Here is a 13,827-nt window from a genome sequence, read left to right as displayed (position 1 = left end):
TTCTGAGAGCAGGCCGAAATTCATGAAAGAAGGAACTGTGTTTTTGGCTGTAGTTCACAGTGAGCAAAGGCTCTGGAAATCGCTACATCACTGCAGGATCCCTGGGCAATTATGGAGAATTCTGCCGCTTCTGAGCTTCGCGGAACTACATTGCCCAGAAGAGCCTGCGGGAGGTTTAAGCAACGACGGACCAGACAGAAAGCATTTCCTTGTCACCGGCTTGGGGCGGGACTTCCGGGTCTCTCTCCTGGCGGCCATATTGCAGCCGTGTGTGGAGTCGCGGTTTTGAGTCGTGGTGTGTCGCTTTTGAGGTGAAAAATCCGAGAGAACGAAGGAGTCGTGGTCCTTGTCACACAGACTCAAGCTTGAAGCTTACAGAGGACACCAGGGCGGTCGGTGAGAAGGCCGTCTCCTCGAACGCAGATCCCTCCCCTCAGCCCGGAGTTAATGGCTGCGGGCAGCGTGAAGCGCGCAGCTGAGGTAAGTGTGTAACCCAGGCCCTCCCCCAACCCCCGCCCCACCGAGCCCTGCAGCCACGGTTCCTGGGCGCCAGTCAAGTACTGCAGCCCCAGCCACGGTGGACCGCGTTTAGGTTGCGAAATGCACGTCGTCCTGGCAGCAGTACTACTGAGGAAAAAGAGGGTGCGGGATGAGTTGTTTTCTTCCTCTACAGTTCATCAGTGTCCTACCCAAAGGAAAAAAAGTGAAGGAAGGAGGTGGTTACGGTAACTGTGTGGCAAGTGAGGAAGGTTCCGATGGTACAAGGGGACATGATAGTTCTGGAGGCAGAAGAGTAATTGCGATGACATGACACTGAGGGCAAAGTTGCTGTTTGTTCACTACGGCAGGATTCAACCCGTATGTGCTGTGCTGTAGTCTCGGGGGAAGGCGGTTTCAGTCTTGTTAGTGGTCAAAAGCTGGGACAAATGTCACTTGATTGTCACTGTACCTGGCATGGATACCATCAGTATTGGGGTTTTAAACTGGTGAGGGCTCATTGTGGCTGCTGAGAACAGCCAGTCAAAAAGGGTCACGGGCATCAGAAGTTCACGTGTGCTTCAGGGAGGCAAATAGAAAAGCAAGAGCCAGAAATACACAGGAGGCTTTCAAAGCAGCGTGTCCACAAATGTGTACCTGTGGGAGCTCAGGTGGGGACTGAAGGCGTCAAAGGGACAATCTACAGAATGATGTGATTATTGAGTAAAGGTGTGAATTATGCTCCCAGGGCCCTAGTGTTGGGCACTGAAGGGTGAAGAATGAGCCCACACCTGGGGCTGTGTCTTGTCACAATCTAGAGACCCCAAAGGGAATTAACAACAGGGTGCATGGGACCCTACAAGCCAGGACCAGAACTGGATTACATCTCTGTGCCTTCCTGCCTGATGAGGCTGAGGGCTGAACATAATGAATAAAAAGGGACCTGAGGGTAGGACAGGCATCAGTGGAATTCCTCTGAGGTGTGCAGCTTTGGAGGAGGGTGGGTGTGGGATAAATGTGTGGGGCGGTGGGCTGTGGGCTCTCACACATAGAATGTTCATGTTTTTTTCTTTTCTCTCCCCATGATAACAGGCCAGCGTGACCTTTGAGGATGTTGCTGTGCACTTCTCTTGGGAGGAATGGAGGCTGCTTGATGAGGCTCAGAGACGCCTGTACCTCCATGTGATGCTGGAGAACTTTTCACTTATTTCCTCTCTGGGTAAGACCCACAGCCTCACCAGTGACTTGGACTAGACTCTACTCCATCCACCCCAAGACCTTTCTCAGTGCTCAGGTGTGGGCCACAGGCACTGCTTGCTACCCTAGTTTTCCGGGCAATTGCTGTATTGTTAGGGCTGGTGTGTTTGCACTACCCTCAGTCCTCCCTGCAGTCCCAGTCCTGAACCCTTTTAGGGAAAGACTCAAGGTCAGTACTATTGCATTGAGCTCAGTGGATTCACAGTGCTTGCCCTCTCAGTGTCTGGATTGTGTGCCCAGATCCACATCATTTTTGAATCCCAGGGTTTGGGTCCTTTTAGCTCTTATTTTTTTCTGCCTGCCTTAGCCAGGAGTTGCAGGTACTGTCATGGTTATTACTTATCTGAACCATGGACTTTTCTTAAAATATTTTAGATCCCCTTTCCTTTTTTTCCCCTAGCCTTGCCAAGATATAAACTTTGTATATATTAAAGTGTACAACGTGGTGATTTTATACATATTGTGAAATAATTGCTATAGTGAACTTAATTCAACATCCATCACTATAGACAATGACCTTATTTTGCCCTGGCTAGTATACCTCAGTGGATTGAGCATGGGCTGCAGTCCAAAAGGTTGCTGGTTCATCCAGTCAGGGCACATGCCTGGGTTGCAGGTCAAGCCCCCAGTGGGGGCCACATGAGAGGCAACCACACATTTATGTTTTCCTCCCTTTCTTCCTCCCTTCCTCTCTCTCTCTAAAAAGAAATAAATTTTAAAAAATAAATTAAGACCTGGCTGGTGTAGCTCAGTGGATTGAGTGTGGGCCTGTGAAGCAAAGGGTCACTGGTTCGATTCCCGGTCAGGGCACATGACTGGGTTGCAGCCAAGTCCCCAATGGGGGCCATGTGAGAGGCAACCACACATTGATGTTTCTCTCCCTCTCTTTCTCCTTCCCTTCCTTTCTCTCTAAAAATAAATAAAGTATTTTTTAAAAAATAATAAATAAATTTTAAAAAAGAAAGGGAAGTTATCTATAATTATTTATATCTTTTTTAAGATTTTATTTATTTATCTTTAGAGGGGAAGGGAAGGAGAGAGGAAGGGAAATATCAATGTGTGGTTGCTTCTTGTGCATCCCCTGCTGGGAACTGGCCTGTGACCCAGGCATGTGCCCTGACTGGGAATCAAACTGCAATCCTTTGGTTCGCAGGCCCGCGCTCAATCCACTGAGCCACACCAGCCAGGGCTATCTATAATTACTTTTTTTTTTAATTACCTAATTTTTTTGTTGTACCAAGAATGCTTAAGATCTGCTCTCCTGAATTTTAAGTATATGACATTGTTAAGTATAGTCACCACACTTTTAATTACATTGTCAGAGTTCATTCATCTTTTAAAAGAATGTTTAAATGAATCTTTTAAAGGAATGTTGGTCTCTGTTAACCAACAGGTACCCATTTCCCAGTACACACCAGATCCTGGCATTCTACTGTTTTTTCCTAATTTTAATTTTTTTTTTAACATTTCAACCATATGTACAGCAGTTTTACTATATGTACACCTGCAGTTCTCTCTGGGTTTTTTTTTTTTGTTTGTTTGTTTGTTTTTTTTTAGGTTTTATTTATTTATTTTTAAAGAGAGGGAATGGGCGGGAGAAGAAAGGGAGAGAAACATCAGTGTCTGGTTGTCTTTCGTATGCCCCCTTCCCAAGACTTGACCCACAACTGAGGTATGTGCCCTCACTGGAAATGGAACCAGCAACTCTTTGGTTTTCAGGTGGGCCCTCAATCCACTGAGCCACCCCAGACAATGCTCTCTGCTGTTTTAATGATAGCCATGTTATCAGGATGGGGGCGATATCATTCTTGGTTTGATTTGCATTTTACTGTTTAGTGAGGAAAAGCGTGTGTATGCGTGTTTTATGTTTTTTGGTGCCAAAACATGGAAGGAAATACATTTACCATATATCTGTTGCCCATTTTTAGATTTTTGGATTAAATGATTATTCTAGTTTGTTGCCAACTTTTTAATTTTTCTTTTTCTATTAAGTTGCATGGGACCTTATATGTTTTGGATATTTACACCGTAGGAGACAGTCCTTACAAATATTCTCACTTTCCGTTTTGTTCATTGCTTTCTTTTTTAAATTAAATTTAATTTTATTACTTCATGTGTTGCATTTGAGAGTTTAGTACATTTTGAGTTAATTTTTCTGAGAGTTGTAAAGTAGGGGTGTCAGGTATATTTTCAGTTTTCTCAACAAATTTTTCACTTTATTTTATTTTAATTTATTTTACTGATTTTCATAAAGAATGGGTGGGAGACATGAGAGAGAAAAGCAGAAACATCGATTTGTTGTTCCACTTATTTATACATTCATTAGTTCATTCTTGTTCGTTCCTGATCAGGGATTGAACTTGAAACCTTGGTGCATTAGGATGCTGCTGTAGGCAGTTGATCTGCCTGGCCAAAGCTCAACACTATTTCTTGGACAAACTATCGTTTCCCCATTGTGTGGTTTTGGGGTTTTTTTAAAATTTCTTTATTTCTTTCTTTCTTTATTGATTGATTATGCCATTACAGTTGTTCTATTCCCCCCTTCATTCCCCTCCACCCTACCCCCCCCGTCCCCACCATTACCCCCCTTTTAGTTTATGACCATGTGTCTCAAGTTCTTTAGATTCTATATTTCCCATACTATTCTTGCCCCCCCCATCTATTTTCTATCTACTGTCTATGCTACTTATTTTCTGTACCTTCACCCCCCTTTTCCTCCTCCCACTCCCCTGTTGCTAACCCTCCTTGAGATCTTCATTTCTATGTTTCCTCTCCTGATCTAGCTGTCCTCTTAGTTTGCTTTTGTTTTAGGTGTGGTTCTTAATAACTGTGTGAGTTTGTTGTCCTTTCACTGTTCATGTTTCTTTAACTTCTTTTTCTTAGATAAGTCCCTTTAACATTTCATATAATAAGGGCTTGGTGATGATGAACTCCTTGAATTTGATCTTATCTGAGAAGCACTTTATTTGTCCTTCCATTCTAAATGAAAGTTTTGCTGGATAGAGCAATCTTGGTTGTAGGTCTTTGGATTTCATGACTTGGAATACCTCTTTCCAGCCCCTTCTTGCCTGTAGGGTCTCTTTTGAGAAATCCACTGACAGTCTGATGGGGACTCCTTTGTAGGTGACTATCCCATTGCTCGTGCTGCTTTTAGGATTCTCTCCTTCATTTTAATCTTGGCTAATGTAATGATGATGTGCTTTGGTGTGTTTCTTCTTGGGTCCAACTTCTTTGGGACTCTCTGAGCTTCCTGGATTTCCTGGAAGTCTATTGGGGAAATTCTCCTTTATTATTTGTTCAAATAAGTTTTCCACTGGTGGCTGTTCCTTTCCCCCTCTGGTACCCCTATAATTCGGATGTTGGAGCGTTTAAAGATGTCCTGGAAGTTCCTAAGACTCTCCTCATTTTTTTGAATTCTTGCTTCTTGACTCTTTTCTGTTTGGCAATTATTTGCTTTCTTCTGGTCCACTCCCTTGCTTTGAGTCCCAGTTTCCTTTTCATCGCTATTGGTTTCCTGTGCAGTTCCATTCATTTCAATTAGTTTAGCCTTCATATGTTCCTCTAATTTGTGACTAAAATTAGGCGGTTCTGTGAGCATCCTGATCACCAGTGTTTTTGAACTGTGCATCTGAAAGTTTGGCTATTTCTTGGTCACAGAGTTATTGGCTCTTAGGCTTTGAGTTCTCCTTGAGCCATAATGTTTTGCTCTCTTCGCACCTGTTACATATGAGGAGTGGAGCCTTAGGTGTTCACCAGGGTGGGGCAACCCAGGTAGCTGGTTTGTGAAGCTGTATGTGGGGGCAGGGTCAAAGAGGGACAATGGCGGTCCCCTCTTCCGCTTCCCGCCGCTTGGGCCTGCAAGGTCCATCTCACTGCTTGCTTCTTCACCAGTGTATCTGCGCTTGAATGTGTGACCGTGGTCCACCCTCAGTGGGTCCACCCGCTACTCCACACCTGGGATCCACCCACGGCTGCTGGTGAGCCTGGGTTATGTGCCCGGGTCAGTCCGGTGGATCTTTCTTGCCCGACCCCGCTCTGCTGCTGGCTCTGCCCCTCTTACCAGTTTGGCTGAATGGTTCGTTGTTGTCAGACTTCCGTATAGTTCGATTTTCTGTGGTTTGGCTGCGTTTTTGTTGCTAAGACTTTGTTGTTTTTAAACTTGGCTGTGGGAGAAGGCTTAGTGTTTCCACCTACGCCTACATCTTGGCAGAAGTGATTACTTTTCCTTTGGATGGTATTAAAACACCTTTCCGTTTCTGAATCACTTCTTTCATGGATCAATAAACTGTTGGTGCTGTCTCTCCCATTCTTTTCCTTTCATTTATTATATTTTTAAGTACCATAATTTCTGTTGTTTTCTTTTGAAGTCCTCTTCTGATCATTCACAGAACTTCATTTCTTTGAGATGATTGATAAGTTACTGTGTTCCCTTTTTTGGGTTATTGTCATGTTTCCTTGATTTGTGTGTGTGTGTGTGCGTGTGTGTGTGTGTGTGTGTGTGTACACTTTGTAGCCTTGTGTTGGTGACTGTATATTTCACAGAAAAGAATTTTTGCAGATTTCATGGAAAGGTTTTACAGGGCAAGATCATCACCTGTGTGTGGGTGTCACAGTGCGGACTTAGTTGGATGTTGCAGTTTTCAATACAAGAAGGCCCAGCAGCTTAGTGTCTGTATCTGTGTCACCTGAGCTCAACATTAGGGAGACAATATAGGTAAGACTGTGGGTGTTGACACCAGTAGAGAAGGTTTCTGAGGATTTCCCAACTTTGTTCTCTTTTGAGAACTGTTTTGGCTGAGTGGTTCCCTTTTGATGCCAAATGCAGGGGGTCTTCATGGTGATGGTGCAGTTGGTGTCTAAGCTTTGGGTGCCTATAGCGTAGGTGTGAATCTGGATTCTAGACTCTGAATAGACTCAGAGGAAAAGCAGTAGTAGGATCTTAGATACTGACTAGCCTCAGGAAAATTGACATTGTTGTGTGAGATTCAGTCACACACTGATCAGTTCTGGAGCCTGTGACCAGGACATAGGTACACACACACACAGGGAGACAGTGATTCTGGTGTCTTGAGAAGCTAGCTGCCCTCCAGTGGTCATGGCTTTGGTGCCTGAGATCTGAGCACTCACCTGATGGCTGTGGAGTCAGGGTCTAGAATATAGGCATCCCAGGAGCAGCTGTGGCTCTAGGGCCTGGGAGTTGGGAGGTGTGGCTGCCCTGGTGCTGGAAAGGGGGAGCAAGGACAACTCACTTACTCTTGTCCTACAGGTCGCCTGTGATGATGGCCCTTGGTACCGTCATTGTTAAGGCTGCTAGTATCCTCTGGGAAGCAGGCAGCTTGGGTGCATGGCAACATGTACTGGGTCTCCTCTGCTGTGCATACTGTGGAGGTTCTCACCTTCAATAAGAGTTATGGAGGTCTCTGTGACAAAGGCTCCTGGAGCTTCCTGCAGAGTATGTCATTGGGCATGCAATGTCATCTGCCCTGTGGCTGGCACACTGGGCTCTTGCCTTTCTCATTTGTTTTTCTTCTCTGTCTGTGTTCACTAAGCTGATGTCACCACCTGACCTCTTTGTGTGGATATTCTCCTTTTCGTGCTCCACTGTGTTGCTATAGTGTCTTTTTGTTTTTAAGTTTTTTCATTATTTATAAAGTATATTTTTTTCTGATAGGGAAAGGGAGGGAGAAGAACATCGATGTAAGAGAGAAATATCAATTGGTTACCTTTTGAACAAGGTTGAGCTGGAAACTGAACCCACAGAATGGATATATGCCATGACTGGGAATAGAATCCCCAACCTTTGGTTTGTGTGATGACTCAAACTAATTCATTTACACCAGGCATGGTGCTGTAGTATTTTAATGGTACTCTTTAGTCCTGCAAGGACCAATTTTCTCTGTGCATAGCTATCTTAATATTTTGTTCGTAATGAAGGCTGGTTTCTTCTACCATCATGCTGACATGACTCACCTACATCTCTTTTCTGGGTCTGTTCCTCGTTCAGATCATACCAGAAATGTGACTTTTTTTTCAACCACCGTTTTGCTATTATTGCCAGTAGCCTCACTTACTTCTACCTTTTCCAGATCATACCAGAAATGTGACTTTTTTTTCAACCACAGTTTTGCTATTATTGCCAGTAGCCTCACCTACTTCTACCTTTTCCAGCTTTGACACTTTGCTGACTTGTCAGTTGTACTACTTGTCACTTCCTCTGTGATTTCCAGCCCAGAGATATTTCCACCTCCATTGATTCCCACATTTCACCCTTTCTCTCACCCCTTTGTCTGTAGTGCTCTTGAACATTGGCACTCATGTGTTACTCACCCAGACACTCAACAAATGTATATATTGACCTTGTACAGCAGCTAGTATCTTGTAATTGGACGGTAATGGGCTTGTATGCGTGCTTCTACCCAGCTTAATGTTAGCAGCAGAGAGGGATATGCAGGAAGCTGTTGGAAGAGGAAAAGCATTGTAAGCCCTGCCTCTCTTCTGTGTGTCATGCTCTGTCCTGGTATCCTTCCCCTGGAGAGGTTTCCATGATATTGCAACCTTAGGGGCCCAATAATACACAACAGTCAGCTAGTGTTTCAGTGGAACTTTCTCACTTTGAAGAACATTTCATGTATTCTTGCTTCCATGTGACATATAAGCATGTGTGCTGGGGTTCTCTGCTCTTAATAGATACTTCACCAGCATTTCTCTACATTCAGGTTGCTGTTGTGGAAGAAAAGATGTGGAGACACCCATTAACCAGAATGTTTCTATACAAGTATCACAAACCAAGAATCCCAAGACAGCTTCATCTTCCCAGAAGACTCACCCATGTGCGAGTTGTGGGCCCGTCTTGAGAGACATTTTCAACTTGGTAGAGCAGCAGGGTGCACGACACAGCCTGGCACTGCTGAGGTGTGGGGCATGTGCAAAACCATTTCATTTCAGTGCAAAGTGTCACCAGTACCAGGAGCAGCATGTGGGACAGACACCCTTCAGAAGTAGTGTGAGCAGGGCCTCATTTGTGAAGAGCTGCGGAATCCACGTGTCAGGGAAGCCCTTTACCTGTGTCAAGGTTGAGAAGGACTTCCTGGCTAGCTTGGGTACTCATCAGCAGGGCACCCATAAAGTGAAGGAGCCAAACAAAGGCACCCAGTTGGAAGCAGCATTACAAAGCACAAAAAGTCTTTACACTTTGGAAGAAGGCAGGAAAGCTTTCAACCCCCAATACATACTGATGGACCAAGCAGTTCATACTGGAAGACAGTGTTTTGTGTGCAATGAATGTGGAAAAACATTCAGGTCCAAATCCTCATTTGTTGCACACTGCAGAGGCCACACTGAAGAAAGTTTCCGTGTGTGTGGTGAAAGTGGAAAATTTTTTAGTGTAACCTCAACCTTCCATCAGCATCAAAAAATTCAAACAGGAGCAAGGCATTACAAGTGCAGCAAATGTGGAAAATCCTTAAGCCACAAATTTTTCCTCATACCTTCCTCAGGACCACACAATGGAGAAAACAGTTTTGTGTGCAGTGAATGTGCACAACCTTTTAGTCATAGTTCAGTGTTGACTCCTTATCAGAGAGTTCACACTGGAGAAAAGCCTTATAAGTGTAATGATTGTTCTAAATCTTTTGTTTCTGTTGCTGCTCTCAGTTATCATCAGAGCTCTCACACAGGAAAAAGGCCTTATGGGTGCCATGAATGTGGGAAATCTTTTACATCTATGTACACCCTGAATAATCATCAGAGAGTTCATACAGGAGAAAGAGCTTATAAGTGCAATGAATGTGGGAAATGTTTTATGTCTACTTCAAGCCTCCGTTATCATCACAGAGTGCATACTGGAGAAAGACCATATGAATGTAGCGAATGTGGAAAAACCTTTAAGGATAAGTCACAATTTACTAAACACCAGAGAGTTCATAGTGGAGAAAGGCGTTATGAGTGCAATGAATGTGGAAAGTCTTTCACCAGTAGCAGTAGCCTTTCTTACCATCATAGAGTTCATACAGGAACAAAGCCTTACAAATGCAGTCAGTGTGAAAAATCTTTTGCTTCTGCTTCCACCCTCCGCTATCATCAGAGAATTCACACAGGAGAAAGGCCTTATGAATGTGGCGAATGTGGGAAATCTTTTATCTGTCGTTCAAAACTTCGTTATCATCAACGAATTCACACTGGAGAAAGGCCTTATGAATGTACAGAATGTGGGAAGTCTTATGCCCATAGAAATAACCTTCTTACACACCTGATAGTTCACTCAGGGAATAGTCCTTATGAGTGCGGTGAGTGTGGAAAACATTTTTCCTTTAAGTCTACCCTTCATTACCATCATAGAATTCACACTGGAGAAAAGCTGTATGTGTGCAGTTTATGTGGCAAATCTTTTACTTCTAGCTCCACCCTTCGATGTCATGAGCGACGGCACCTGGGACGAAGAACTCATAAATGCCATGAATGTGGGAAGTCTTTTACATCTAGTTCCACCCTGAATTACCATCAGAGAATTCATACAGGAGAAAGACCTTACAAGTGCGATGAGTGTGGGAAATCTTTTACCTTTAGCTCAAGCCTCCGTTATCATCACAGAATGCATACTGGAGAAAGACCATATAAATGCAGTGAATGTGGAAAAACTTTTAAAGATAGTTCTCAATTTGTTAAACACCAGAGAGGTCACACTGGACAGAGGCCTTATGAGTGTAGTGAATGTGGGAAATCCTTTCATATCAAATATTCTCTTTCAGTGCATCAGAAAATTCATAATAGAGAAAAGTCTTACAAGTGTAGTGAATGTGGTAAATCTTTTACCTCTGCCCCTGGCCTTCGTTATCATCAGAGGCTTCACAGGGGTGAAAAGCCATATCAGTGCATTGAATGTGGAAAATCTTTTACTAGTAAGTCATCACTTGTTAGACACCAGAGAGTTCACACTGGAGAAAGGCCTTATGAGTGCAGTGAATGTGGAAAATCTTTTAGTTGTCGCTACTCCCTTCAATGTCACGAGCGAGTGCACCGCGGAGAAAGGCCTTATGAGTGTGGTGAATGTGGAAAATCTTTTATCAGTAGTTCTAACCTTCGTTATCATCAGCGAGTTCACACAGGAGAAAGGCCTTATGAGTGCAGTGAATGTGGAAAGTCATTTAGGGCTAGTTCCCAATTCAGCAAACACCAGAAAGTTCACACTGAAGAAAGACCTTATGAGTGCAGTGAATGTGGGAAATTTTTTAAGCAAGAATATACCCTCTCTCAACATCAGAGAATTCACACTAGAGAAAAGCCTTGAATGTGTTGTGAATGTACAATTTTCTGTTCAGTGTAACAAACAGCCTTGGAGGAAACTCTGAGGAGCCATCTGTCTCAATTTAAGCTGTTACATTTGAATTGGCCCAATGAGAAGATTCCTTGTAAATTGGAAATGTAATTTCTTACTTGCTTGGGACTCTTTAGGTTTAGGATTACGGTGCAGATTGTGTGGCTGTAGCCTTTTCCACTTTACCACGGGCAGGTTTAGGAAATAGCAACGGTTCACACCCTAATGTGCTGAGGGAAACTGACCTCTTGTTCTCACATATATTGTAGTAGGAATAATGTGAGCACTTAGGTGTCAGCTTTCCCTTTATGACTAATTTGGAGTCCCGGGGATTTGTTGGCCTCACGTGATACTTCTGATGACTTTTTCCAGCTAGCAGTTCATAAACCTAGGAAGTGCCTGCTGCACATTGCTTTCGCTTGTACAATATTTCAGGCCTTACTCTTAATTTCACACTAATCTTTATTTTTGCAATTAAAAAGAAAAAGATTTTATTTATTTCTAGTGAGAAGGAAGGAGGGAGAAATAGAGGGAGAAAAACATAGATCATAGATCATAGTTGCCTTTCTCACGCCCCCAACTTGGGACCTGACCTGCAACTCAGGCATGTGCCCTGATCAGGAACTGTAGCAGCAACCTCCTGGGTCATGGACCCGTGCTCAGTCTACTGAGCCACACCAGCCAGGGCTATTTTTAACGTTTATTTACTGATATTTAGAGAAAGGAGGAGAGAATTACTGATTTGTTTTTTCTCATTTATGCATTCATTTGTTGATTATTTATGTACCCAGACAAGGGTTTGAACCCACAACCTTGGCATATTGGGGTGATCTAACCAACTGAGCTACCCAGCCAAGCGCTCTCCTTTAAAATTGGTTGTCCTTTTTACTGTACAGGGTAGTTTATAAACCAGTTTGGGTTCTACAAGCGTAAAGAGGTGAACATTTCTAGGGCCTCAAGTATTCTGTCCTTGTGGACAGACTGTGTGATGGTGGAAAATTACTGGCCAGTTTTGACCAAATTTTTGTCTCTCCCCCAAAGTTTCCTAGAAGTAATGAAGGGCTTTCTGGTTCTCATTTGGATATTGTGTTTGAGGAGTCTCAGAGATTGCCCTGAGGAGGCAGCAGATACGAGACCCTCAGATAGTTACCAGAGTGGCATGATTTTTCCTTTACCTGGAGCTTATGGCACAAATTGTATCAGAACTGTCAGTGAATCATCTTCTTTTGGTATACAGGAAATGAAATGCCCTGCTGTCCATATTTCATTGGACTAGGGTTACTGATTGAGAGACTGGGTTCAGGGAAAACCATAGTTGGTCCACGAACAGTGGCCTATTATGGATTGGAGGAACTCCAGCCAGCTAGATGAACATGCCTTCAGAATTTTTTCTGCGACCTTGACTGCTTGATCAGTCTAGACATATCTGAGGACTCCCAGGCCTGGTTATTTTGTGTAGCTGAATTTGGTCATTTAAAAAAGAATAATTGAGTTCTGGCAGGTGTGGATCAGTGTGCATTGAGTGCTGGCCTGGGAACCAAATGATCACAGGTTTGATTGCCAGGCAGGGCACATGCCTGGTTTGCAGTCCAGGCCCCCAGTTGAGGTGTGCAAGAATCTGATGTTTTTTTCTGTTTCTTCCTCTGCTCCGCTCTCGGAATAAATAAATTGGGTGGGAAATGGGGATGGGTGGGGTGAGGGAAAGTGGTAGTGGGTATTGGAGGTAATTGTATCTGGACAACTATAAAAATGATTAAAAATAAAAATAAAATCTTTAAAGAAGAGTCAAGTTGGGCTGTTGTATCCATGGGTTTCACATTCTTACACTAAACATGAGTGGAAAATATTAAAATAACTCAAATTTTTGCCCATGTGTACTATGTAGTTTAGCTGTATATTGGTTGTATGGTTGTGTTTGCTGAACATGAACAGTTTTTTCGATATTCTCTAAAACTACAAAAAAGTATGTAAAATTGATATCGCATTGTGTATTATAATCTAGAAATTTGTTAGCGCCTACAGGAAATATGTAGCTATACACAAATCTGATGCCATTATATATAAGTGACTTGAGCATCCAGACTTTGGTATTTTCAGTGTCATGGAACCTATCCCTTGTAGATAGTGTCTGTCTTAGATTATAAGTTAAGAAATATTACATGGGTAGCCCTGACTGATTTGGCTCAGTTGGCTGTGTGCCATGGAAAGTGAAAGTTTGCCTGTTTCATTCCTGGCCATGGTACATGCCAGAGTTCTGGGTTTCGTCCTGGGAAGCATGAGGTAACTGATCCATGTTTCTCTCATATCAGTATTTCTTCCCTTCACCTTCTTCCTCTTCCCCCCTTTAAATAAATACACTTTTTATGAAGAAATGTATGGGTAAATTTGTCCCTAAATATGCAGGACATAATTATTGACTATAGGAAAGAGAGAAGGGTTGTTTTGTTGTTTGTTTGTTTTGTTTTAATTTGGGGGGGGACTAGAAGTAGAACTTGTCAACATGAGGAACATCTGAAGCTGTAGAGAATTGTTATAAGAGCTTATGTGAGCCAAAATGATGACATGCCTGGGAGAAAAATCTCTAGTGCTTTTGAGAATAAGTTTTGTACTTTTATGCAGTTGAAATTGAGGGTACAGAGGAAAACTGCATGGAGTTGGGCAAAAGCAAAGTGTGAAGTGGATTACAGGATAGTTAACAAAAATGTACACTCTCTTGAGGGTTCGTGCTGCTATTGAGTGCTATTACCAGCACTTTTTGGTATTCTGAAGGAGTATTAACC

The 13,827-nt window shown here is 43.1% G+C and overlaps 1 protein-coding gene across 1 annotated transcript; it reads left to right on the top strand.

Moving 5' to 3' along the window:
- LOC119053177 (zinc finger protein 814-like) lies at positions 1–13,827 on the top strand. Its single transcript, XM_037150670.2, has 3 exons — positions 1–480; positions 1,570–1,696; positions 8,451–13,827. The coding sequence occupies exons 1-3, from the start codon at positions 448–450 to the stop codon at positions 11,018–11,020; spliced, it is 2,730 nt and encodes a 909-aa protein (XP_037006565.2). The 5' UTR covers positions 1–447; the 3' UTR covers positions 11,021–13,827.

This window comes from Artibeus jamaicensis, unplaced genomic scaffold (assembly GCF_021234435.1).
Source record: "Artibeus jamaicensis isolate MK-2021 breed Jamaican fruit bat unplaced genomic scaffold, CSHL_Jam_final contig_723, whole genome shotgun sequence".
NCBI classification, from domain to species: domain Eukaryota; kingdom Metazoa; phylum Chordata; class Mammalia; order Chiroptera; family Phyllostomidae; genus Artibeus; species Artibeus jamaicensis.
This window is presented reverse-complemented; position numbering and strand designations above follow the sequence as displayed.

Coding starts and splice junctions, on each gene's coding strand:
- LOC119053177 (XM_037150670.2), top strand. CDS start 448: ATGGCTGCGGGCAGCGTGAAGCGCGCAGCTGAG. Junction 481..1,569: donor GCGTGAAGCGCGCAGCTGAG/GTAAGTGTGTAA, acceptor CCATGATAACAG/GCCAGCGTGACCTTTGAGGA. Junction 1,697..8,450: donor TTCACTTATTTCCTCTCTGG/GTAAGACCCACA, acceptor CTCTACATTCAG/GTTGCTGTTGTGGAAGAAAA.